This window comes from Vigna umbellata, chromosome 8, assembly GCF_029865625.1.
Source record: "Vigna umbellata cultivar VRB3 chromosome 8, Vumbellata_1.0, whole genome shotgun sequence".
NCBI classification, from domain to species: domain Eukaryota; kingdom Viridiplantae; phylum Streptophyta; class Magnoliopsida; order Fabales; family Fabaceae; genus Vigna; species Vigna umbellata.
Window position 1 is genome coordinate 14,282,101 of NC_142172.1, and position 26,845 is coordinate 14,308,945.

Sequence of the window (26,845 nt, forward strand, 5' to 3'; positions counted from 1 at the left end):
AAATAAAGAGGCTTAAAAAGAATAAAAAAAATGCATAATATGAGTAATAAAAGAAAAAAAAAAAAAGACAGCATAAAATGAATAATAAAAAGTAGCATGAAAAAATTTCAGAACGCTAGAAGGAGGGCTTGAACCTCCGACCTTGTGGTTAACAGCCACACGCTCTAACCAACTGAGCTATTCCAGCTTCGTTGAAAGCATGCGAAACTTAGTAGAAATTATATAATTATTCTTATCTCATTGAACTTTACCCCTTTAAACTCTGTTTAATTTTAAAATATAGTTTTATTCATTAAGCTTTTAATTTAAGAAATTAATTTTAATCATATGTGGAATAAGTAATCTGTTAAAACAAAACTTCGGTGAAGACATAAATTCATCTGCTTAACTTGTTTGAATTTATTTTTAAAACTGTGATTTAATGTTGAATTTTAATTTGATAATAGAGATATTTTGTTACAAGCAAACACATGAAACAAAATAGTTTAATGCATTGCTGAAGCACCTTTTAGATAAACTAGCATATATGTCTAATTTATTTGTAGACAAGTGATTTCAGATTAGAACAATTATGCTAATAGTAGATAAAGGACTTTCTTTTTAATGAATGATTTTGGATTAGAGGATCGTGGATACAATTTTCTATAAGTATTTTTTAAATTAAATTTTTTCATAATTTAGTTTTATTTTTAAAAAGTAAAAAAAAATTAATGAGAGAATTTAAAAAAATATTTATATATAAACTAACTCTATATAAAGAACACAAATAAAATTAATTATGTCTTGTGTATAATTGAATGAAAATATCATAAATATATATAAGACAGAGTATTTAGAGAGAGTATTTATAATTATGTTATTTTATCCTTATAGTTACATTATTATGTTCCTATAATACTACAAGAATATTCCTACAAATAAGTTATTCTAGTAAAGATAATTATAATAATATTTTCTCTCAATAATCTTGGAATATAATTAATTTTGTAACACTTTTTCTTAAATTGAAAAGTCATAAAAAACTCTCAACTTCCACTTCATAGATAAAACTTCACTTTTTAGTGTTTTGCAAACACATTGATATATCTTTAGTTGCAATTGAATCATTTTGAATCTTATCACAAATAAGTGGCAATTCATCTTGTGTGTTTGGAACTTTCATGAAATACTAGATGAGGTGCAATGTGTAAGGTTGTTTTATTGCCATAATATAGTAATGCCGGTTTATGAAGTAATGTCCACAAATCTTTCAACAATGATTGTAATCAAGTCAACTCACAACAGGTACTAATCAATGTTTTATATTCAACTTTTGTTGAAGATAAAAGAACATTTTTTTTCTCTTTATTCGTTAAGATATGAGGGAATATCCAAAAACACACAATAATGTGTAATTGGTTTTTGAGATAGTTGACAAACTCCCAATCCATTCAAATCACAAAAAATGTGGAAATAGTTTTTTGTCTCTTTTTTTTGCTGTTGTTTGTTTCAACCTTGCTTCTCATTTATAATTAGTCATAATTTTCTTTATCAAACAATTTTGTTAATTGACTGGTGAAATTATTTTTAATTGATATTAATTGAAATTGTTATTCCCACGTATGTTAATAAAGGTTTCTCACCCAATGTTTTGTATTCAACACTTCATGTGCTACCATTTTTCCATTTCCTCGTGTTTGAAATAGTAATTCTTTCAATGTTTGGTCTTTAAATAATAGGTTTAATTGATGCGAAGGTCCCTATTTGTGCAGTTTTGTGTCAAGTAGGTCCCTGTATTTTGAAGTAGCTCAATTTGGTTCCTAATTATGAAAAACTGAAGCAATAAAGTCCGTGCCGTTAAATTCTATGAACGACATCAAAATTGTTGCCTGGTGGCTAGGTGAGGTGGCATTTGAAAACACGTGGCACATAAATAGTTTAATAGGTGGACTTAAATAATTTTTTACTTTGACAAGCATGTGGGACATAAACTTTGTTTGGATTTCATTAAATCCCTCAGCTGAAGCTCAAAATCCCTAATTGAAAAGGGTGCGAAAAGGGTCTTGTACTCGTTCTTCTTCGAAGGGTGTTGGTTCAGTATTATTTGCGAGGCGGGTGGGTCTGGTGGTGATCAAGGTTGTAGTCGTTCTTCTTGGAAGAGGATGTCGAAGGAGTACTCTTGCTCTTCGTCGACATGCAGGCGGAAGGAAAACCCTATAGTTTCTTCACCGATTTGCCACTGTGGACAGAGATCTGTGATGACAACTGCCAAAACTATGAAGAATAGAGGCAAGCAAGGAAGTAGCTCCTCATGTCTGGGTCAAAAGACAAAGTTGTACTTTCCCCCTCATACTTAAGTGGCCCATCATTCAAGAACTTCCCTCCATGGTGGAAAACAACTTCAAAATGATCCTCCATGTTCAACACAATAACAATATTTATCCTATAAAATAATAACAAGGCCAACGACAACTAAAATTATTTCAAATTATATCAATATTTATCCTATAAAACCACAACAGAGAAAGTATATGACTTATATACAGAAAACCTTTAACAAAACATGCTTCAATTATACACACCAACACCAACGACAACAAAACTTAAACAAAATTAAAAGCACAAGAAACAAAGATGGGGGACCACATTGCAACACAACTTTAACAGAACATGCTTCAAAAACACACTCCGACAGAACTTCAAACATGGGGGACCACATCACCACTTCAAACATGGGGGACCACATTAAAAGTAACAACGATATACTAACCATGCAACATTCTCGAAAAACCACAATATACTAACCTCAACATGTGCTTCACCTGCGACGAACTTCGCCAAAGCTTTCGACGCGAAAACCACCGATAGATGAAGATAATTTCATAAAACGAAACTTTTTCTAAGTCTAATTTCACACTAAAACCTAATGTTCCCCAATTGCGAACCAGAACGACTAACCCACGGACCCTATTTCCCCAATTTCGCACACACCCAATTTCTCAACCTAATACCTTTTAATTTGATTTCCCCAATTTCATAACGGTACCTTAATTTAAACCACGTGCTTCTAAAACTAAAAATATAATTTAAGTCCACCTGTTAAACTATTTATGTGCCACGTGTTTTCAAATGCCACCTCACCTAACCATCAGGCAACAATTTTGGCGCCCTTCACAGAATTTAACGGCACAGACTTTATTGGTTCAATTTTTCATAATTAGGGACCAAATTGAGCTACTTCAAAATACAGGACCTACTTGACGCAAAACTGCACAAATAAGGACCTCCGAATCAATTAAACCTAAATAATATAGGACATTTTTAAGCTGATCTTAAAATTTAAATAAATCTAGGATTAACTATTTTTTAATCCTTGAACTTTCAATCAAAATTGAAATTTGTCTATGTCAAAATTTTGATACATTTTGGTCCTCAAACTTTAAAAATAAATTAATATAGTCATTTAAACGTAATTGTTATATTTTTCTTTGTATGTGTGAAATGTATTTTATGCTATCATTTAAGTTATTTAGAATGTTTAAACATTATCGCTTCAATGTTAGTTGGGAAACGCATTTGACACGTCAAAAAAATTTACCGTAACTAAGTTAAAAAGACTATATTCATCAATTTTTAAAGTTTGGAAACCAAAGTATATGAAAATTTAGAACAGGGACAAATTTCAATTTAATGTCTATAACATTCCAAATTCTCACACTACACATTTCATAAATAATATAAATATTGTAAAATTTATACAGTCATCCATAAGGAAATATAAAGAAGTTCACACTGAAGATACATATTTCTTTCAAATCTCACATAAACACTCATAAAAATAACTCAAACTCTTTTATACTATTCTTCTGCTTCTCTCTTCACTTGCATTGGATCCAACGTTATTCCCTCATCTACTCCCATATAACACACATGTTATATGACATCACACAAATATAATTTGTCAACACAAACACAAACAAGTAAGGGTGAGCTACCATGCAAAAGACTTTTCAAAAGAAGGCATAACACTATTACTACACATAACTCATTCACAATAAAATTCATGTGAGATGCAAATGGTTATACTAGACTCTATTATTTGGATAGAACGTTGATGGAAGTCTCGGGTGGTCGTGCACTTGTTGTGATGACCTCCACTCCTCATACAACAAAAATCATGGCCAAATACAATATATCATGTCATCCACAAGGTAAGTTCATCAACACCTATGATCACAACTGAACATAAGCTAGGACCTCCTACCACTCTCACTACATAACACATCTTTCTCAACATTAACGTGTACACTAGTACCATGCCACTACAAAATCTCTCTACGAGACTCATACCATGTTCAGATTCATCAATTCCTATCCAACATAACAAAATGAATTCATCACAGATTTTCATACCAACTAAGTATATTGCATAATAATTTAACAATATATAATAATATGTTCCATAAGAAAAAGTTGAAAACTCGTTGAGTAGACTTTCAGGAAAGATACTTGCGACTCAATGGACAATTAAAGTACTAGGTCTTTCCTTAGTCAAAGTATTCCTCAACTAATTTTCATGAATTTCTTATTCAAAGATTCAATACAAAGTCACATGGATTTTTCATAAACAATATTCATTCTGAAACTCTAGAGCGTGGATTTCACAAATTCAATACAAAATCACATATTCACACAAAAATTCAAAACATGCATAGATATACAACAATATTAGATCACTAATGTAAAAACCTAGAAAGATTACCCTTACCTCTTTTCTAGAATTCTTTTCTTGATTTAAGTTTGTTCCCAAAATCCTTTTAGAATCTCTACTTTATAAATTCCTTCCTACACTCTTTTCTTCCTAATTTTATTTCTCCTTCTCTAACTTGAATCTTTCTTTAGAATCCCCCTCCCCCTTGTTATTTAATAGGCCATAAATGACTTTTTTTAATTATTATTTTTTTATTTTATTATTATTTTAATCATCGAAAGAAATCTGTTTTGTTAGCTTCTCCTTTTTCTCTTTTTTTTATTATTTTATTTTTATTTTTTATTTTTTTATAAAGCCTTAAAATTTTTTGTAAAAATATGTTCTCAGGAATTTGGACCTATTCCTTTGAAATCACTATAATTATCTACTATTTAAGCATACCATAATTTTTTGTTTAACTTACCACAATTTATTAATCATATTTTCTACCCATAAAATTATTACTAATAATAATACTAAGAAAAAATTACTACTATTGATCAAGCAGAATATTTTCATGAACTTTACCATCTTAAAGTTCAATGACTGAAAATAAATTTAATTCATAAATTTAAGTAAAACTTTTGAATATATATATATATATATATATATATATATATATATATATATATATGTCACTAGTACAGGATAAGGAAATGGAATCGGTTAAAAAAGGATGGCTTTATGCCTCGGTACTGAACCGGGTTAAAAAGATACAGATGATGCCTCGGTTCTAAAATAACCGAGGCAATTGCGTATTGTTTTTTTTCAAAAACAATCCGCTTCTACCTCTTCGTTGCACAGTCCAGACAAGCAAAGGTTATTGAATTTTTTTCCCTTTTCACAGAACCAAATATCAGAAGAGAACCAAATATCAGAAGAAATACACAGAACCAAATATCAGAATAGCAAAGGGTTATTGAATTTTTTTTCCCTTTCAGAGAACCAAATCTCAGAACATAGAACCAAATATCATAACAACACAGAAAAATCAACTACACCAACCTTAACAAAAATTCTCCCAAAACAACAGAGAAAAAAAGTATGAATTTTGATACAATGAGCATTTAGGGAAGAAGAAAAGATTTGGGGAAGAAGGGAGGTTGCTGGCCACCGCTGCAGGACGCCTCGCCGGCACCTCTTCGTTGCTCGCCAACGCCACCGCTGCAGGACGCCCTCGCTGCGACCTCGCCTGACCTCGCCGCGACCTTGCCGCAACCTCACTACAACCTCGCTGCAACCTCGCCGCAACCTCGCCACCACCTCGCCGCGACCTCGCCAAGGAACTCCGTTCAACTCTTAGATCGATGAACCTTCGATCATCTCCAAGGAACCATCTTCTCTGCTCGCCAAACGCCTTGGATCGGCGAGCCTCCCATCACCGTCGCCGCGGTACTCGTCTCCACCATCGCGCCTCCCCTCCGCTTTCGACGCCGGCCACCATCGCGTCTCGTCCTCGCACCGTGGCTGTCAAGTGGGAGAGGAGAAGAGAGATCGCGCCCTCTCTGTTTCTGCCAGATGAAAGTGAGATGAGAGTGAGACGAGAGTGAGATGAGAGTGAGATGAGGAAAGAACGAGAGGGGAAATGAGAGTGAGATGAGAGTATCAAAGGAAAGATGAGGAAAAAATGAAAAAGCGGGTCAGGTGTGGTGTGACTGATTTGACTGGGTAATAGGCCTCGGTTTTACCTTTAACCGAGTCAATAGGGAGGGGTTCAGACTTTTCAGTGACCAGCAGAGGTGTATAGGCTTCGGTCTCATTCCAAACGAAGCAACAGGGAGGGGTTTAGGCACCGGTTTCGTAGCAAACCGAGGCAGTAGTTACTTGTCAGACGCGCAACAGAGGTGTATAGACACCAATTTTGTGTTAACCGAAGCAATATGGCTTTTGGACCTCGGGTTGGATGGGGACCGAAGTATATAACCTTGTACGCTTCGGTTTCTCAACAACCGAAGCGTATATGGGACGTCAGAATCCGCTTTTTTACTAGTATATATATATATATATATATATATATATATATATATATATATATATATATATATATTACTTTAGAAAGTCATTATGTATCTATTATAATATAAAGAAAGTTGACTACTATGAAATTTACCCAACTATTTCTTTATGTTATTATGCGTCCAAACTACTAGCCAATTGACTTAAATATTTCTACGAACTTTCTTGATTTATGGCAATATCGCTCACTAAATACCCTTATTACCTTTTTTATTTATGAAAATATCATTCATCCTACTACTTTTCTTGAATTATGACAATATCACTCATTAAATACTTTAACCATTTTTTTTATTTACAAAAATCATTCACTATTGGTATGTTTTTATTATTATTATTATTAATATTAATAAATATTTAGTATTAGAAGTATAAATTATTATTATTATTAGTATTAGTATTAGTATTATTAGTTGTACTGATATTATTATTCGATTTAATATTATTATTATCACTATTAATGAATGATTATTATTATACTTATTATTATTATTAGTATTAATATTGTTATTAGAAGTACTTTTTTATTATTATTAATAGAAACACGAATGTTATCGTGCCTATGTCAATAATTTTTAAATATTTATATATTATGCAACCTAAAAATATTTGTAAATTGACTAAATTAATATAAAAACATATGAATTCATAAAACATCTTGTACACACGATAAAGTATAAATAATCATAAACATAAGGAGTCTCTTATAAATGCAGGAAAAATATTGGAGAAAACACAATCAATGGAGTAGACAACCCATGCTTAGGAAACCAGTATCTAAGTTATTTAAATTCCTCCTAATATGACGAAAAACACCAAATAATAGTTCAATGAACTCCATTCATAATGTTCGTGCTTTTTTTATTTATAAAAATTCCTAGGCTTTAAAACAAAGCACGATCATTCATTGACAATAACTTCTAGGTTTCCTTATCTAATAATCCTTCCATGTTACTCTAAAATATATAATATTTGTAATGGATTATAAGTTAACTATATAAATAAGTTGAGTAAGACGTTAATATATAAAATAAATGTTTATGTTTTATTACACGTTCTAAAAAAAAAAGAACAAATTACTAACTTAAAGTCTTATAAATTTTTAAATTCTTGTATATTTAGAAGACTAATTAAAGATTGATATTGAAGATATGTTTTTGTTTTCATGTGATTTATAAAAAGTAAATTTTGTACTTATGTAATTAAAAAAATAATATGTAAAAATTGAGTTTATTTTGATGTGGTATAATGCTTTATTTTTGAAGAAGTCTCTCGAATTCTTTATAGAACACATTATTCATAATTTAATTTGTTCTAAAAAACTATCAAAATAAGAGTAATAACGTTATGTACTAATGACACAATAAAAATATATAATGTATAATAAAATTTTAAATAAATACTAATAACTTCATGCATAAATTTTATGTTATATATGCAACAAATGAATTTTGTTGTATCATGTTAATGGAGAGAAATCAATTAAAGTATAAGGATTATGGTAGTTAACATAAAACAAAATAAGTAATTTATAATAAAAATGGTGTTCAACTCATATATGTAAACATAACATTCATTATTGTAAAATTGAATTAGTTTCCTAACCTTGTTATCCACTAAGATTATCAATCAGAGTAAATAGTCCTCCTTTCAATTATTCCATTTTATTCTACGAAAAAATATGAAAATTTTTAGTAGTAAAAAAAAATAGTACATATATTTGGAGATACCTGTCTATGTGAGAAATTATCATGCTTCATCCCAGATAATTATCATGCTTTTGTATGCATTTTAATTACTTGTAATTGATTTATACGTGAAAAGTAAACTTCACGTGTTATTAAAATACAATGACTTAGTTGAAATTAATTTTTGTTTGTAGAAATGGATTTTTATTTTTATTTATTGGCTAACATTCCAGGATTATTAAAAATATACCATTTCAAATAAGATTGAAAATTTTCAATCTTTGATTCTTCTTCTCTAAAGTTGTGTTCGTTTGAAAGTGATTTCCTTCTTACAGTAATTAGTGCGGACGGATTTGCGAGAGAAGGTTCGCTTGCGCTGATTTACAAAGAGAGAAAAGCAACGATTTGCGAAATTTTATTGTGCGGTTCATCTGTATTTTGCTGCGATTTGCGATGATTTAGGCACAAAAGACTTATATGTCCTGTACTATTTGATCAATTCCACGATAATATTCGGTCATCCATAATATAAATAAAGGAAAACATTAACGTAAATAATTGATTCCAACCATGTGAGTAAGCCAGGTTGAAGCCGTGTGATTAAGTTAAAGACGAAGAGAGTGGTTAATGATGAGGAAGAACCCGATTGGTGTTACGAACTTGGTGTATTCGGTTCCAAGCAACGTTTATTCGATTCTACGCCACTGTCAACATGCATGGGTTGATGCTGTTAACATGTTCTTGGCCTCCCATGGAAGCAATGGTGGCTTTGGGGTTGAGGAGAAGGCCACAGAGGATGAAGGTGTGTTCATACCACTAGCATTGGTTCGTACAAGGCCCGGAACAATATTTGGCTCTTCTCCCTACAGATTGATGAACTTGGTTGGGAGTCTTTGCGTTTACGCCGCAATTTGCAAGCACGAAGGGATTCCGTTGAGATTTCCCAACACTAGAGGTGCCTGGGAGGGTTATTCCTTTTCTTCCGATGTGGATTTGATTGCGGAGCAACATATTTGGGCTGTTATTGACCCCTATGCGCGAAATGAAGCATTTAACTGTTCCATTGGTGATATATTCAAGTGGAAACATCTTTGGAAGGTGTTGGTTGAACAGTAGTGGGAGTCGAAGATGTGGCAAGCCTTCTGGGTGTAGAAAGTGTAGCAAGCCTTTTGCTGTGAGAGGGGATAGGAGGACACACGAGAAAAATTGTGGTAAGCTTTGGTTCTAATAGAGAAAAGAAGAAACCCTAGGTTTCTAATAGGAAGGTAAAGAGGCTTTGGGCTTGGACCGAGAATATTGTGTGTGGCTCCCATGACTTTCATACATACACCCCATGTTGCATGTTTTGGTATTGTCAAGGATTAAACCAACATATTGTTCATGCACCCTTTTTTTTCGTCCATACACCCTACTACCTATGTCAATCTTACTTTCATAACAAATAAATTCATACTATTTGGTAATAAATTATATTACAAACAAATACTACATTTAAAAATAAATTCATTTTATTAAATTATAATTTTTTTACTTTTTAAAAATTAATTTTAATAATTATTTTAAAATTTTTACTCTTTATAAACATTTTTACAATTAAATATAACATTAACAAATATCATTTTATATTACTTAATAACTAGGGACATTTTGGTAATCTTTAATTTCTACAAATTAAACAAATTTTTTAAATCTGTCACATTAATCAAATCATACACTAATTTTTCACAAACTTTATTTCTAAATCCATTCTCAATTACCCAAAAATCCACTAAAAAAATAAAAAAAAGTTATCTTCAAATCTATTCAATTACTCTCCCCAATATCATCTCCCATAAATCATCTTGTGAACACACCCTAAAGTATGAAACACGAAAGTATAAATGTTCACGGACTAAATTGGTCACATATCATATGTGTTTTCTTTGTAAAAACACATTTTTCATGTTATTTAGTAAAGAAAATTACTATGCTTAGAAAATAGTTAACTTGTCTTTTATTTATAAAAAAATATATAGGTAATTTAATATTTTATTTAATATATTTATTTGGATTTTGTATAATAAATATAATTTATGTATATTTTTTAGAAGGTAAATTTTTATGATGAATTTGGTGTATCTTTATATTTTATATTTTTTTTTATTTTAAAAATATTTTATACGACAATAAATAATTAATAAAATTTGAGTGTAACAAGCACTAGATGTCAAAATCTATAATAAGGTTTAATATGAAATTGATTTGTGAATAATACTTAATAAAAATGTAGATAACCAAACCAATTTTTCTATAAATATTTTTTAAGAGAAAATGAAAAAAAAGGTTAATAAATTTTTATAAACTAAAATCAATTTATATACGCATTGAAACTAAAAAAAAAATTAAAGAAATTATATATTACATTTTATCCTTTAATTAATACGTAAAAACAGTGATAATAGGACCTTATAGTAAGAAATGAAAAACGAGTGGAACAGCGCACATTCTCATGGTCGCTGGGGGAAAAAAATGGTTCAATCTTAAATGTGTGAACCTTACTCTGTAATACAAATTCAGAGAAAGGATTGAGTTGATATTCAGATCATTTTAGCTTCTCCGTTTCTTCCATTTTTGTTCTCACTGTGAGTCTCTTACTCTCTCTCATTCTCTCCGTTTGCTCGAGTGACACTTGCTTTGCAGAGCCTGCAAAAGCTTAACATTGTGTTTCTGAAAATCTCTTGTGGCTTCATGTTTTAGGGTCTATATATAACATTTCATCTGAAGAAGTTCCTTTTCATATGGAAAACGATGTCGTCACCAATGGGCAAAAGCAAAATTTCCCATCGTCTTCATTCGAAGCTGCCATGGAGAAGATTTCATCTCTTATTACCCGCCAAAGGCGAGGGGAAAAGCCACCGATTGCTAACAAATTAGAAATGATGTCATTGTATCTTAAGGTAATATATGCTGAATTATTATCCAAGAATTTTGATGGTGCTTGTAATTATAACCCTGGTTTTGTCTTGGTTATTTTTGGAGGTGATTTCTAATTTTTTTCCCAACTCAATGGAAAATTCGGAAGAAAAATGAACAAAAGAGAACTGGGTTGTGAGATTTTAAGTCGGCAGACTTGAAATTCTTTATGTATTTTACCAATTAGGGGAAATAAAGTGTTCCATTTCCTTGGAGTCACGTCTAGTACATGAAAACATTCCATGAATTGTCTAATTCTCATTATATTTCTAAGGGCTAAAAGCTCCAGGAGACTTCTTTGAACAGTAGAAAATGAAATGCATGCTTTCTACACAGATACTGGGTTTGGAGGAAGATATAAATAGGCTCAACATTATTCATGTGGCAGGCACAAAGGGGAAGGTACTCTTTTCATTACTTGTCAAGTTTTTTATTCATTTTATCATTTATCAATTTGTTGGAACGTCAATTCAGATAATTTTGTTTTGCTTCACGATTCAAGAACAAATAATTATTATGAATATTATATAACTTTTAAACAAGTTGGTGCTTGTCTATGATGGTTGAAATAAAGATGTTATACAACAGTTGTTGAACTAATCTTTAGTTTTCAGGTATCTTAATTATCCTTAATTTCCCTCTTTTGTAACGGATTACTTGCAGGGTTCAACATGCATATTCTGTGAGGCAATCTTAAGGGAGTGTGGCTTTCGCACCGGAGTTTTTACATCCCCTCACCTAATTGACGTGCGGGAAAGATTTCGTATTGACGGGTTAGTAATTGAATAAACTAACTTATCTAAATGACCGATACTGGATGGGACTCCATCAATCTATTTTGTCTCTGTCACATTTTTTCAGTAGTCTTTTCTCTCTCACTCCCCATGCACATGATACACACAAACCTACCTCTCCTTTATCATAGAACATGAATGTACGGAACACATATATGGCTGATGTTCTACCGTATAGCAAAAGTTTAAAGCTTTTTACCCAATACAACTTAAAAAAGAAACTGTAATGAGATAAATTTCTTGGCTACAGATATTTCAATTACAAATGTTAACAAAAAATACCGTGTTTTTTTTGTCCATGAGGAATTGGAGGATAGTTCATGCGACCCGCACCCTTATTGTCTTATCAGTAAAACCATTACCTAATATTATGTTTAAACTTCAAACAGAAGAAGCGACTGGGCTACCTATTTTTGAGGAGAAAAGAAAAAACGGCATTTTCCTTCTGAAAATAAGGTCTAGATTTGGAAGTATGAATTTTCAAATAGAATTCTTTTTAATATTCATAAAAATAGTTGGTACCAATTTGTTTCACAATAGTGGTTGAGCTGAAATTTCCACCTTCTGCACCTATTTTTGAAATTGTATAGGATTAAATTCTGACTTGTCATTATCTCTGTAGGATGGACATATCTGAAGACAAATTTTTGCAATATTTCTGGGATTGTTGGAATCAATTGGAGGTATTGTTTATTACATTTTTATAGAGACCTTGGAATTTTGAAATCTATCTAATTTATCTTAGGAATTGCTTTAAGTTGCAATGCAGCACCGTTGCTTGTATATACACTAAATAGAGGAATTGACTATTAGAGTAATTTTGGCCTTTCCCTATTGGGCTTCTGATAATATACTAATAGTAACTCAACAATAGAGCTCACTTCCATTGTAGGGAAAGAGCTAAAATCCCTTCTCTTTGCTCGATATGAGATAATTAGTCCGTTTGTTTGAACGTAAAATATGTGTTTTTAAAATAAGCAATTAAAAAAAAACCTATTTAAGAAGAAGCAGATAAGATTTTCTTAGTTAAAAAAACAGAAAACTGCTTATTTTTAAATAAGTAAATTAGACAAACACATAAAATTGCAGAAATCTGCTTATTTTATTAAACATTCACTTTTTAAAATAAGCACAGACAAACTGGCCCAATATCTACAATATCATAAGGGAAGACTCATGACCGCAGAAATGGAAATGTAGAGACACTGCAAACACTTCAAGGGGCTTGGTTTCTCCCTTCTCAAACCTCACTCACAAATCCGTTTATTGGCCCCACATGCCTTGTGAACTGGTTGGTTAAATTTTGCCGCCCAATGTGTTTGTTGTTCCTCCTTTGCATACTATCCTAGTAGCCTGTAATCAAATGCTGCTGTTCCTTTTTCTATCTGTTAGATTTCATCTTAAAACCAACTGGGTTAAGTGAAGTTGCTAAACTGTACCTCTGTAATTGAGGCAGGCCATAGTTTCCAGGAAATTTGGGATTTTTGAGGACTATCATATTTAGTGGGGGTGGGGGGCACTTTATGAGATACCTTTTCCATTGTTCCGTTTGGATCTTCTATGTATCATAAACCATTTTAGCTTTGTAAATAAAAAGGGAGAGAGCTGCGTTTGGGACTGAAAATATAACGTACCAAACTCCATGGCTATCATTTCTTTAAAAAATTTTCATAGTTTCAAAGTGAAAGTTTTTGTTATAAGCTACTTTACAAAATTGACTGGGCATTTTGGGTGCATATATAAAGGAATATAAATCAATTCATATTAGAAGTAATTTCTCCTTTAATTCATTGCCCATTGATCTTGCTGAGAAACTGTGATTTTTGTGAAGTATACTTCAATTTTAATAGTCAATGTTTATGTTTCAGATGTGAAATCTTTTGTTAGAAGAAACAATGTGATGGAAGGTCTGAGGTTAAGCAAGTGTATTTTAAGAGTAGGGCCACAGCTTGATGGGCTCATTTAGGGCAGTTTTCTGTTAATGATTGTAATCCATTTACTTATGATAAAAGAGAACAATGAAATACCGTTAGGCGACTTTTTCAGATTTAGAAAGTTGAGTGGATTAGACCCCTTTGAAATATTTGGAGTGTGTATCATTCTCATATGAAAATGTTCCCTATCATTCAATAAAGTAAAGATTCACTTTTCCTTCTATTTCTAGAAGAGTTCAGTCATAACATCTGGTGGCAGTTTCTCAATTCCTAAAGCTTTATTTCACAGGAAAACACAATGGAGAAGCTTCCAATGCCCCCACTATTTCTGTTTCTTACTATATTGGCATTCAAAATATTTATATCTGAACAGGTAAATCGTGTGTACCAGATTGTATTGAGTTTCTAGTTAATTATCCTTGCAAATATTTTGTATATCCCTGTTGGCTGTAGCCACATGTGAAAGATTTTACGTGATGTATATAGTTGTCATTTTATGATTTTTCAGAAGCCAGTAACTAATGATATTTACAATATTTTTACCTGTATTATTTTGGAGGTGTAAGATTAAGTTTGTTCTAATAATGCAGTAGCAAACCAAACCAGTTTGTCCATGCTTTCTAATTATATAATATTATGCATTGCTAGTACGCGTCTTTACCTTTGTTTCCCTGCAGACTGTTGTTTGCATTCTGAACATCTATCCTCTCCAAATGAATGTTGTCAAAGGAATTACTGTTACCTTACATACACTTGAGAATTAAACTGTAAAATAATTCTAGAGGGCTTGATTAATCCCTCTCATAATCTTCAATTTATAAAAATAAATTGATACAAGAGTACATGATAATTAGGGTAACTCTAGACACAATATAATCATGATAATTAGGATAATCCCAGACATAATATAATTATGATAAATAGGACAACTCTAGATACAATATAATCATGATAAATAGGGTAACTCTAGACACAATATAATCATGATAAATAGGGTAAATATTCTAACACATACTTTTTAAAATAAAAATAAAATAAAAGGTAAATTAGGTGGATCCTATGTCCTAACAGATAACCTATACGCTTAAGTATTGCCTCAAGTAGTTAATCTCACTCCATGTGAAACTCTAACATTATCACCCGCATTAGTGGCCGAGGTCCATGTAGCTTCATTCTTTCGACACTAACCCAGTAGTGGATCTTTTCTCCTTAAGATGGCTTCACTCTTCTATTAGTATTCAATTTGTACCTTAGCCAACAGGTAACTTTCTCGTAACTCAGCTCTCAATGAAAATGCGAATTGTAAAGACTTAAGCACAAAAGTAGATCTCAACCCCAAAGATAGTCCATTAGGTGAGAGAATCTCTTGGTTTAGGTACCACGTCATGTAACTTATCCTATTCAATGTTGAGACTACTAACAAAGTTATTGGGCTGCCATGTATTATAAGGATATCTTGCAATCTCTACATGGATGGATTACTTTTTGTCTCAGCTGCCATGTATTTTTTGCATATGTTATTTCTCTCTAAAACTGTCAAGATGATTCTTAAATTAAATGGCTTTGAAAACTATGTTCTTCATCATTTGCTAATAATCTAAGGTGAAATCCAACAAATATGTTATTTTCTTTTGTCATAATAACATTGTTTTGTTCATATATGTGTGTTTGCATGTTGATAAATTATTATGTTTTTGATTCAGGAATCCTTACTCAATCTTTACCCTTCATGTGCTGCACCTTCTATTTGAGTGTAATGCGCTGCAAGTTCATACTGAAACATCCTCGAGGGTATTACTGTACTGGCATCCATGTAATGCAGAATTAAAATAGGAAACCTCAATATAATATAAAAAACGTAACATCTCAATCATAGATAATCAAGGTACCTTACAAGTCCTTAAAAGGATAAGTCTCTTGCAGGAGATTTTTTTATTTTTTTTGTAGAAATAAAGGTCCTAAACATGCTACTAAAGCTGTAAAAGTTAAATAAAAGTCAGCAGCATAAATACTTGACATCCTCACCACAAGGTCTCTTGCAACCATTACCTATTCCAACAGTTGTGTGGGAGGATATAAGCATGGATTTTGTGGTAAAGTTACCTAAATCGCAAGGCTTTGACACTATATTAATGGTGGTGGACAGGCTCAGCAAATATGGACATTTCATTCCCATTAAGCATCCGTATACAGCAAGATCTATAGTTGCAGTGTTCGTGAAGGAGGTGATTAGATTACATGGCATACCTATGACCATTGTAAGTGACAGGGACTCAACATTTTTTAGTATATTTTGGCTAGATATTTTTAAATTACAAGGCACACAACTTAGGATGAGTACTGCTTACCATCCAGAGACAGATGGACAAACGGAAGTGTTAAACAGGGTGCTAGGAACCTACTTGCGTTGTTTCAGTTCAGAACAGCCCAAGAGTTGGAGTTTGGTGTTGCCTTGGGCGGAATACTGGTATAATACCAGCTATCAGGGGGCCTCTAAGTGCACACCCTTTGAAACAGTTTATGGCAGACTTCCACCGCCACTGACACGTTTCATTCCAAGGGAAACAGTGGTAGAGGCAGTTGCTCAAGACTTGCAGACCCGCGACGAGGCTTTACAACAACTTAGATATCATCTGTCCAGGGCTCAAGCACAGATGACACACTATGCCAATAAGAAGAGAGTGGAGGTACATATCAAGGAAGGAGATTGGGTATTTTTAAAAATCAGACCTCATAGGCAAACATCTATGCCTACAAGACTCCACCCGAAGCTCTCCGCAAGATATTATGGTCCATTTCTCGTGGAGAAAAAAATAGGTCCAGTAGCCTTTCAGCTGCAGTTACCAGCAACATCCAAAATACACCCTGTCTTCCATGTGTCTCAGCTGAAGTTAGCTATTGGAATGCATACAGTTGAAGGTGATCTTCCTAATGAACTACAAGATGACAGTCCTCGATATACCCCGGTGAAGGTGCTGCAGTGCATGAACCAGAAATGCCAAGGGGAGGAGATAGCTCAAGTCCTCATACAGTGGCAGGAGAGTGGTGTTGAAGGCGCTACTTGGGAGGAGGAGCACTATATCAAACAGCAGTTTCCTAACTTCAACCTTGAGGACAAGGTTGATGTTGGGGAGGAGGGTAATGTTAGGCAATTAAAGGTGTACGTGCGAAAGAATAAAAAAGGAGGAAATAAGTAGCGGGTAAGGTGGTTAGTTGTTAGAAGAGAGAGAGGGAGTATAAATAACAAACAGAATAGGAGAGAGGGGTATCAGATATTTTACTTTTGGGAATAGACTGGGCATTTTCCAGTGGAGGAAGGGAGGCTTCCTTGGGGATACTTACCTGTAAATTTTGTTCTTCCATACTTTACAGAATTAATGAAATACATATACATTCATCTCTTTCTATTGTTAGAGTGTTGTGAGAGAGGAGATTCATCTGTTAAGGTTCCCTGCATAAAGGAACCTAACAGTTTCACACATATAGAGAGAGGGTAATAGATGTGTTGAATTACTTTCAGCACAAGGTGTTAAATATCAAATTGATAGTTGGTGGGATGTTATGCCTTTTTTTAGTATTGATTTCTTTAGGGACACATCACTTACCTTTTTATAGGTTTGTTTTGTTTTCGTTGTTGGGTTTGTTTTGTTTTCGTTGTTGGGTTTGTTTTGACCTTCCCATTATGTATTGGTTATTTTCTCTTAATAATATCTAAGTATGCTCATATGAATGATATTGTCTGGAGTGTCGATCTAGTAGAGATGGCAGATAGCATAGTGATGTTAGTAAAAATAAATATTAAAATACCTCTTTATTAATATTACTTATTAACAAATATAGCAAGATGTTACACATACAATTTTTTGGCTTTTACCTGTAGTTTCATGCTTACTAATATTTACTTATCTGCTTATGTTGCCATTCTTTATTCTTCTTTTTCTCCACATTTTTGCTCATTGCTAATAATTCATTTAATTGAATCCCATTCATAGGTTGATGCTGCCATTATTGAAGTTGGACTTGGAGGCAAAGAAGACTCAACTAATGTGGTACGCATTTGATGTATGGTCTCACATATTTATTCCATAAATATTAATGTTAACAACATTTTCTGTTTGATATATTTTCTTGAACTAATAAAGGAAAATTGCAACCAGTTGCATATGATTTATGACTAATACATTTAAATTGACTATGAACTTTCAGATAAAAAAGCCCACTGTTTGTGGCATTACTTCTCTTGGCATGGATCATACTGAAATATTGGGTGTGTGTCTCATATTCGGATGCTTTGCATGTTGTTTACACAAGAAGCTTAACATTTTTTTGTCTTGGGAATGTGATTCCCACCATCCAAATAAAGTCTCATTTTTATTCGTCATTTTTTGTTTTTTCTTCAACAGTGAATTGACAACAATATGGAAAAAGTATTTAAATTAGTACATCTATGCAGGAGATACTCTTGGACAGATAGCTTCACACAAGGCAGGGATTTTTAAGGTATTAAAATTCTACCCAACCAACCAAACTTGCACATTGATTTTTGTGGAAATCAGCTGATTTTTGTAGTACTTTTATTCTATTTGTGTTTGTATGCTCCCTCACTTCACTCTTTACTTTTTCTTCTGAAAAACTGATGTCTTCCCTATTCTTGAAGCCTAAAGTTCCTGCCTTCACAGTACCACAACCTCCGGAAGCAATGGGTGTTATCCTTGAGAGAGCCAAAGAATGCATGGTAATCATTGTTCTCAATCCCATCATCTGTTACAAATTACCTCAACTAAAGAGCACTAAGAAATTGTTTCTTATCGATACCAATTTCTTTTGTTGTGGTCATAGGCTCCTCTGCTCACCTTGACTGAGCATGTTGTTCATAAAAATACTACTAGAAATAAAGGCACCATAAAGATTCAAATTCTCCAATGCTATTTTTAGATTAATTAAAGATCTGAATCTGTTGTAGCTTGAGCTTCGTCTGGCACTACATATGTGATACATTTATTACATATATAAATGGCAGTCAATGGATGATGCTCACATCTGGTAGAGTCTAGGGAAGGTAGAAGTACGATGTTGTACCCCTGCTAGCCGAGAGGCTATTTCCAGGATTGGATTTGAATGTGACCTCACATTCTTTATGCATGAAAAATTGCTTGAAGAAAAAGTATGTTTCATCAAATAGTAAGCTTAGAAGTGTCACTTGTTTATGCCATACATTGTTAGGATTTTTGAAAGGCATGGTAGCAGAGCAGAATGGGGAGTCAGGGGCTGGTTTTCCTCTCCCTGTCCCCATTCTCTACAAGGTCAGGATGAGTATGGAAAAGATGAGGGTGCAAATTTTAAGGGGTGTTGACTTTAGTCATATTTTTTTTTTACTTTCCATTCTCAAAAAAAGCTTGAAGATTAAAAACATTTTCAAAGAAAATGTTTTCAAAAACAGGCCAAAATTTGAAAATAAAAAAATGTTAACATTTTTTTTATTCTGTGTGCTCCTGTCATGAGCCTTTCATCACTGCTGCTAGGCCCCTGTCAAATCATTACTTCCTCCAAACCCTCTAACGGTTCCTGTCACTATGGAACCATCAGTGACATCATTTGATGTTTATGTTGGATGGTGCCATCCAGACAACCATAACCTTTTGTGCAGAGGTTAGTTGGTGACATGTCAAGTTTTCAACACCTGGGAGGTATTTGATGACAATCATGACCCCAACCTGAAGTTGGAAATGGAATTGGACATGGAAGTGGGGGCAACAATGGTTGACAAAAAAAGGGAGAAGAAGCAGTGATTTGTCAAGGAAGGAATTGGTAATGAAAATGGAAAATGTTTTCACAAACCAAACATGTGGTTAAGTTCAACACATTTTCCATTGGTTTGGGAAAGCTTGGGAGGAACTCATTCCACTACTCTTTCTTTTCTAAATTCAATTTATTTATTTATATTTAATATTTTTAATTATATTATATCATACATCAAGTACATTCAATAAAAGTAAGGAAAATGAGAAAATTATTTTTGAATAACATGGGTTATTTCAACTTTATCATTTAAGTATCTAATTATTATGGTAAACTATATTTTCAATAATTATAAGAAATGCTGAGATTTTAAAATCCTAATTCAACTACCTATGAATGTGCACATGCTCGAGAGACTTTGATCAAGTTGGAAATCTCACATCGACTAAAGATAAGGCAAGTTTATAGTATATTAGTGAGTGCAAATGTTAGGATATAGGGTATTTGGATATAATGGGAAAGGGGATTAGGATAGAAGGCAGATGAATTGTATAAATAGATTGATTGGATAGTTAGAAGGGAGTTTTGAGTACATGGTTTGTGACAGGCCTTAGACCTGTGAAGAGGGTTATGCCTCTGCATCTTGTAAACACACACTATTCTTTCTGTTAATAATACACAATTCATCATATATCTCTTTGTTTTCTTGGTGTGAGAGATTGTGAGGGAGTTCTTGGTTGGGTTTCTAGTTCGAAAACCTATCAATTGGTCCGACCTGGCAGATACCCTATCGGTGAGGCGACGATTCGGGTGAGATGGAGGGAAGAGTGGTGGCGGTGGAAGGACAGTTGGAGGCGGTGGAAATGGCGATATCAGAGACGAAGGCTGATACGGTATTTCTGCGGCATGAAACAGGGGCCTTAAGACAAAACTGCAAAGCAGTGCGTCAGGATATCTAGGCGATCCTGAAGATGTTAGGGGATCGCAATCGCGACCCAAACGGCCACCGCCAAGGTGGCAGTGAATTGTCAGTGAATGACAACGATGGCGGACCCGATGGAGATAGAGGAAGAAGAGGAGAAGGGAATCAAGAAGGGCTTTCTAATTGGAGGAAATGGGTGGAATTACCGGGGTTTGAAGGGGGCGACCCATTGATTTGGATTAGTAGAGCGGAAAAGTTCTTTAAAGTGCAGAAGGTGGCCGAAGACGAGAAATTGCAATTGGCCTTCATCAGCATGGAGGGCTATGCAACGTATTGGTTTCGTTTTTGGAGGGAAAAAACCAAGAACAATTCTTGGGAAAGGGTTGAAAAGGGCGTTGGTGATCAGGTTCGGAGAAGGGGGACAAGGGTCCGTCTATGAGAGGTTGGCCGGCATTAAACAGGTGGGACCGGTGAGCGAGTATGTTTGGGATTTCGAGGTGTTGGTGGGACAGACGTCAAGGATCCCTGAAGAACAGCTCTTGGGATACTTCATGGCAGGACTCTAGGAAGAGGTGAGCGACCAAGTGAGGCCCCATGATCCGCAGGACCTGATGAAGGCCATGTGCGTTGCGCGTGATGTGGAAAAGCTATGTATGTATTCGAAGACTGGAGGGGGATTGGCGTCCAAGAATCAGAGTTCTTGGGGGAGAACGACAGGAGCGGTCACACGAGTGGAATCAAATTATGATACGCTGGGACGAGGAGGAATCGGGGAGAGTGTTGGGTCCGTAAAGAAAGAGGCGACTCAAGGAGGCAGTACTGCGAGAACCACCGGCGACGGGAGGGAAAGGAATACTCGCAACCTACCATACTCGGAGTTCGTAAAGAGGCGAGAGGAGGGAAGATGCTTCCGGTGTGGCGGGCCTTTCAGCCCCGGCCATCGATGCCCAGGGAGGGGATTAAGAATGTTGATACTGGCCGAAGAAGAAGAGGAAAAAGAGAGCGAGGCTAAGCCAGAACCCAAGCCTCCTGACTTGAATTGGAGGACATAGCAATGGGTTCCCTTCATATGGTAAACCGATGAGGAAGAGGAACCACGAGACCAAGCTTCCCAATTCCAACCTTGAGAACAAGGTTGTTCTGCAGCGGGGTGTAATGTTAGGATATAGGGTATTTGGATATAATGGGAAAGGGGATTAGGATAGAAGGCAGAGGAATTGTATAAATAGATTGATTGGATAGTTAGAAGGGAGTTTTGAGTACATGGTTTGTCACAAGCCTTAGACCTGCGAAGAGGGTTATGCCTCTGCATCTTGTAAACACACACTATTCTTTCTGTTAATAATACACAATTCATCATATATCTCTCTGTTTTCTTGGTGTGAGAAACTGTGAGGGAGTTCTTGGTTGGGTTTCTTGTTCGGAAACCTATCAGCAAACCTCATCTTACAAGTTATTATGTAGGTTGGGTTAGGTTTAAAGTCTACTTCTTAAAAGGGTATCATATCCATGAGTTTAAGCCTATCCTAGCTAGATTTGTTGTTTGTTGGGCTTATCATGTTACCCACTATCGGACCATCCATTAATGTTTAGTCCTATACTCAAGACGTATATACCTAGGCATAAGGGGGTGTGTTGGAGATCCCACATTGACTAAGGAAAAGACAAGTTTATAGTATAAGTGGGTGCAAACCTTACTTTACAAACCGGTTTCGTAAGGTTGAATTAAACTTAAAGTCCATTTCTTAACCGACCAAATGACAGGTTCGGATTTTTAAGTGAGGCAAGTAATCTCATCCCGAAACCCAAATCTGTTCTTGTCATCACTTTTTTCAAAATGGCCGAAGTCTGAAGTCCAATCAAAAAGTGTTTTTTCTGTTAAAGCTAGATCATTGTTAGACAAGCTTTTGCCATGTCTAATTTGTAGTTGTTCTGATGGACAAAATTTTGGTAATGCCATCAATTTTCAAATTGAGTATAATTAAAAATAAATTAATAATGAGATAAAAAAAATTAATTGAAAGAATCCTGATATTTAGGTTTGGTCTCTGAAAGGTTATCTTTCGCATCTTTCATTTAAATGAAATGCAGTACTGCCTGTATTTTAGAGCACAGATTTAGTTGGAAAATATAGGCCTGAAATCATAAAAGCATGCCAGAGCATTTGCAACCTCAGATGAGCATATGAGTTTCTCTATTGTTAATGCTATTAATTGTTTACTTATTTTCAATTTTCAATGGCTGCAGGTTCCCCTGGAAGTGACTGAACCTTTAGATTGTAAACAAATAAAGGGATTAAAGCTTGGTTTATCTGGTGATCACCAATTCTATAATGCTGCTCTTGCGGTCTCACTTTGTAGATGCTGGCTTCAGAAAACTGGGAACTGGGAAAAGAAATATCAAAATGTTGGTTAAACCTTTACTTTTGGTTCATGCATGCATTAGAATCTTAAATACATTGGCAATATCAGCATTACATATCTTTTATAAGAATTTTAAAAATGGGTCCCTTGTCAGACACATTTTAATACTTAAGGATGGATTAGCCTGTAACTTTTTTCTACTGCATGTGCGTGCATGATAATTGTTCTTTTCATTGAGATTATTCTAACCGATTATTTTTCATCAGTTGATGATTTAGTGTGGACATGTTTATATTCCTGTCTACATTATAATATCATTTTCATCTAAATTTTTCCATTGTATGATAGCAATTTCAGGATTCTAATTTGCCAGATGAATTTATGAGAGGCCTTTCAAATGCGCATTTTTCTGGAAGGGCTCAGATTGTTTATGCCTCCACTTCAAATTCCCACTGTTCAGAAATTGTGTCCAAAAATTGTGGAGAGTTGATATTTTATTTGGATGGAGCTCATAGTCCGGAGAGCATGGAGGCTTGTGCAAAGTGGTTCTCTAATGCTGTAGAAATTCCATCAAAATCGTCTTTTGAAGTGCAAAAGGAAGATGGATCTTCAGAAAATGGTCACATACTACACAAAGGAAATACCTTGGGGCAGTTTGAGAAATCTTTTAAGCGGGTAGATATTCTTAAAGTAATTGATTGTTCCAGATATTCCTGTAGGTTAACCATTTGCTGTTTATCATAGTATATCCTTTCTTGGATGCTTCTTTCCTCCTTTTAATAATTTATTTATATAGTTCTCAATCGCCGTGTTTACTTTTAACAATATGTTTGTTGAGATTTCTTGAATCCGAGAGTATGACGTGAAATTCTTTTGATAATTTATTTCATGATCAATTCTCTCCTGATATTCAGCATTGATTAATTGTAGATTCTCCTATTCAATTGCTTAGATGTGAGAAATCCCTATATTTTGCTTCCACGACTGGTGAATACATGTGCTTCTTCAGGTATTCCTACTTCAAAGCGCCTCATATTTTGCTATTTTCACCTTCTAAAAAAAGCTATCTTATGTGTGACTTGTGACTTTACCTTGTTTTTCTTACATATAAAAGCTGTGACTGGATTTAAAACTAAATTAGACAGTACATTGAACCTTCTAGCATATCAGTTGAGTTCTTGACATGGCGTGCAAATGTGTTTCCAATATATTTTATGTGAAATACTGCATCATGTTTAGATAATCTGCTAAAAGAAAAAAAGTTGAAAAAAGAGAATGGTGTCTAAGTCTTTCTACATATTTTATTGCTTCACTATCTTTGAATTTATTTGTGTATGGATGCTTATGAATTGCATTGCACTAATGCAATCACTTTTTTTTGAGCCTTGATTAGGTGTTCATTTCTCAAGAGCACTTTTTGTCCCAAATATGTCAAAATATAGTAAGGTTGTTTCTGGTGCATCAGTTATTTCTTCTGATCTCCATGGCATAGATCTTTCATGGCAAATTAACCTCCAAAGAATTTGGGAGAAGATTACACACGGGAAAGGTATGCTTTGTCTTTTCAGCTTGTGACATGTTTGTTGTCTATTGGGAATTCACAGTGATGTTGGTCATATTGTCTTTCTTACAGCTTCAAGGGTCAATAACACTCTCAGATATCAATGTTTTAGAATGAAATGAAATTTTATTGGTAAAATACCTAATAGCAACTCTAGCATTATTATAGTAGAACAGACAGTGGCAAAAGTTTACAAGAATAACTGAATGAACTCACATGTATTCAAGAGCCTGGTCTGGCCCACCCATAGGCCATGTTCACCAACTAACTTCCTCTATCATCTGCTGCCTCCATTTATAACAGTCTAACTTTTACCTATTCTAACAGATTATAAAGCCTACTCTCAACTGTGAAGTTCTAACTAACAGCTCAACCCTAACGTTAATTTTTTCATTATCTTTTTCTTTTGCTGTGGAATGGGGTAACCTATGTGGATTATAAGTTTACTTCACATAAAAGTAAAGCTTTAACTGCTTCATCATGCATCTAGATGTCCTTATTATCTTGTAAACAACGTGGAAAATATTTCTAGTGGAAATTCAACCAAAAGATGAGAGAAGACAATGCTTTAGATGTTTGTGGAGCTGAATTGAAGTTTTAAAATTGAACATCAAGTGCTATAAAGTTCTTCTAAAATATTAGTTGTTCGTGGATAATGGTAAATGTAATGAGTAATGATAGAAAATTGCCTGATGAAATTAGTCAGACAGCCCATCATGCTAAGATGTTGGCTTAGAGGACAAAGCTTGATTTTTCTGACCTGAGAATTATTTTGTGCATCTGCAGAAATAACCGTGCCAATTGAAAAGGATTTCAAGATAGATAGCAAGGAGATCGTACCACCTCCCGAGTTTCTTAACGATAATGCTCCGAGTGGTGGTCACTCTCATAACTGTTTTGCGAGCAGTGCAGTAATACCTTCATTACCATTGGCAATCAAATGGCTGCAGGATTGTGTCAAAGAGCACCCTTCTACAAGACTTCAGGTAACAAAGACGTGGATGGTACTTGGTTCTTATAATCACTTGGCTAATGGAGGAATACTCTTTAGTTGGTGTTAAATCTCAACTTTTATTTGATCAGGAAGTTAAATTCCATTGACAATCAAACTTTACTCCACCTTTTTCTCTCCCTTTCTTCAGAGGTGTCTCATTTGTGTATGACACCTCGTCTTGTTCAACCACCATGTCCTGAAAGTCAACTTTTTTTCTGTTGGGTTGGATTTAGTAACATTTGTTTCTTTTTTTTTTCCTTGCCTTATCCATTTCACCATTAATGGTGATGTTGAAACCCAGTGATGTAGTATTCTGGTAAACCACTGGTTCCTATAATCTGTCTTTGGAAGACGGAGAATGGTGCTTCCTTTTACCCTTTTTTTCTCCTTATGGAACAGAAAAAAAGTGATGCTCCCAATCTTTCCAGTCACGTACCTATAATACTACTCTTACACTGAACCAATTCTTACCTATGGTTTCAGGTTCTTGTCACTGGATCGCTGCATCTTGTTGGAGATGTGCTAAAACTCTTGAAAAGATGATTTAAATTGAAGAATACAAGTGCCTGTCTTGGCTATTGAAACTTTTGTTGTATCAAAATCTTGTCATTCTGTCAATCCTTTAAGCAGACATTGAGCTCATGTGATTGCTCAATGGTCTGACAATTTTCATTCTTTACAATTCTGACCAATTATGTGCTCAATTGTTTACACCACGCCAAAAATGGAAAGATTTTTTTAAAAATATTTCTAGTCAATATTTTAATTAATTTATTTAAATATAGTGTATTTTAGTCAATTTTATTAAATATAGTGAATATATTGTTTCCTTTTAATCTTTTAAAACTGGAAGTTTTCTAAAAAAACGTGCAAGTATTTTAAATAATTATAGTTAAATTCAGTAAATATTGTAAAAAGAGGAAAACACAAAAGTGACAGTTGAATTGTATTATAGTATATATTTTAAAACTTCTTTGAAATCAATGAGAATAAATCATAAGCAATATGGCAGTTTATAAAATAGATAGACTCAAGACTTGATTTTAAAGACAAATTATGAAAGACGATAATGATAGTTTATGAACCATATCTTTTCAAGCACTCAAATAACAACCTAATGTTAGTAAATTATATAAAAGCATAAATATTAAAA

At 33.9% G+C, this 26,845-nt stretch overlaps 1 protein-coding gene and 1 non-coding gene across 5 annotated transcripts; one reads left to right on the forward strand and one right to left on the reverse strand.

Annotated features, from left to right (window-relative positions):
• Positions 1 to 113: 113 nt before the first annotated feature.
• On the reverse strand, positions 114 to 187 carry TRNAN-GUU (transfer RNA asparagine (anticodon GUU)). The gene has a single exon. It is a non-coding gene; the product is annotated as a tRNA-Asn (tRNA).
• A 10,709-nt stretch (positions 188 to 10,896) lies between these two features.
• DFC (DHFS-FPGS homolog C) lies at positions 10,897 to 26,439 on the forward strand. 4 transcript variants are annotated; one of them, XM_088096140.1, is made up of 16 exons: positions 10,897 to 11,054; positions 11,170 to 11,369; positions 11,722 to 11,787; positions 12,049 to 12,158; positions 12,802 to 12,862; positions 14,403 to 14,486; positions 18,106 to 18,162; positions 18,320 to 18,380; positions 18,567 to 18,613; positions 18,771 to 18,848; positions 23,022 to 23,180; positions 23,486 to 23,812; positions 24,068 to 24,146; positions 24,531 to 24,686; positions 25,485 to 25,684; positions 26,176 to 26,439. In XM_088096140.1, the coding sequence occupies exons 2-16, from the start codon at positions 11,211 to 11,213 to the stop codon at positions 26,233 to 26,235; spliced, it is 1,704 nt and encodes a 567-aa protein (XP_087952266.1). In that variant the 5' UTR covers positions 10,897 to 11,054; positions 11,170 to 11,210; the 3' UTR covers positions 26,236 to 26,439. The 4 variants fall into 4 exon arrangements, with proteins under 4 accessions (XP_087952266.1, XP_087952267.1, XP_087952268.1 ...); XM_088096141.1 differs by having other exon boundaries at positions 23,495 to 23,812; XM_088096142.1 differs by lacking the exon at positions 14,403 to 14,486.
• The last annotated feature ends 406 nt before the right edge of the window (positions 26,440 to 26,845 follow it).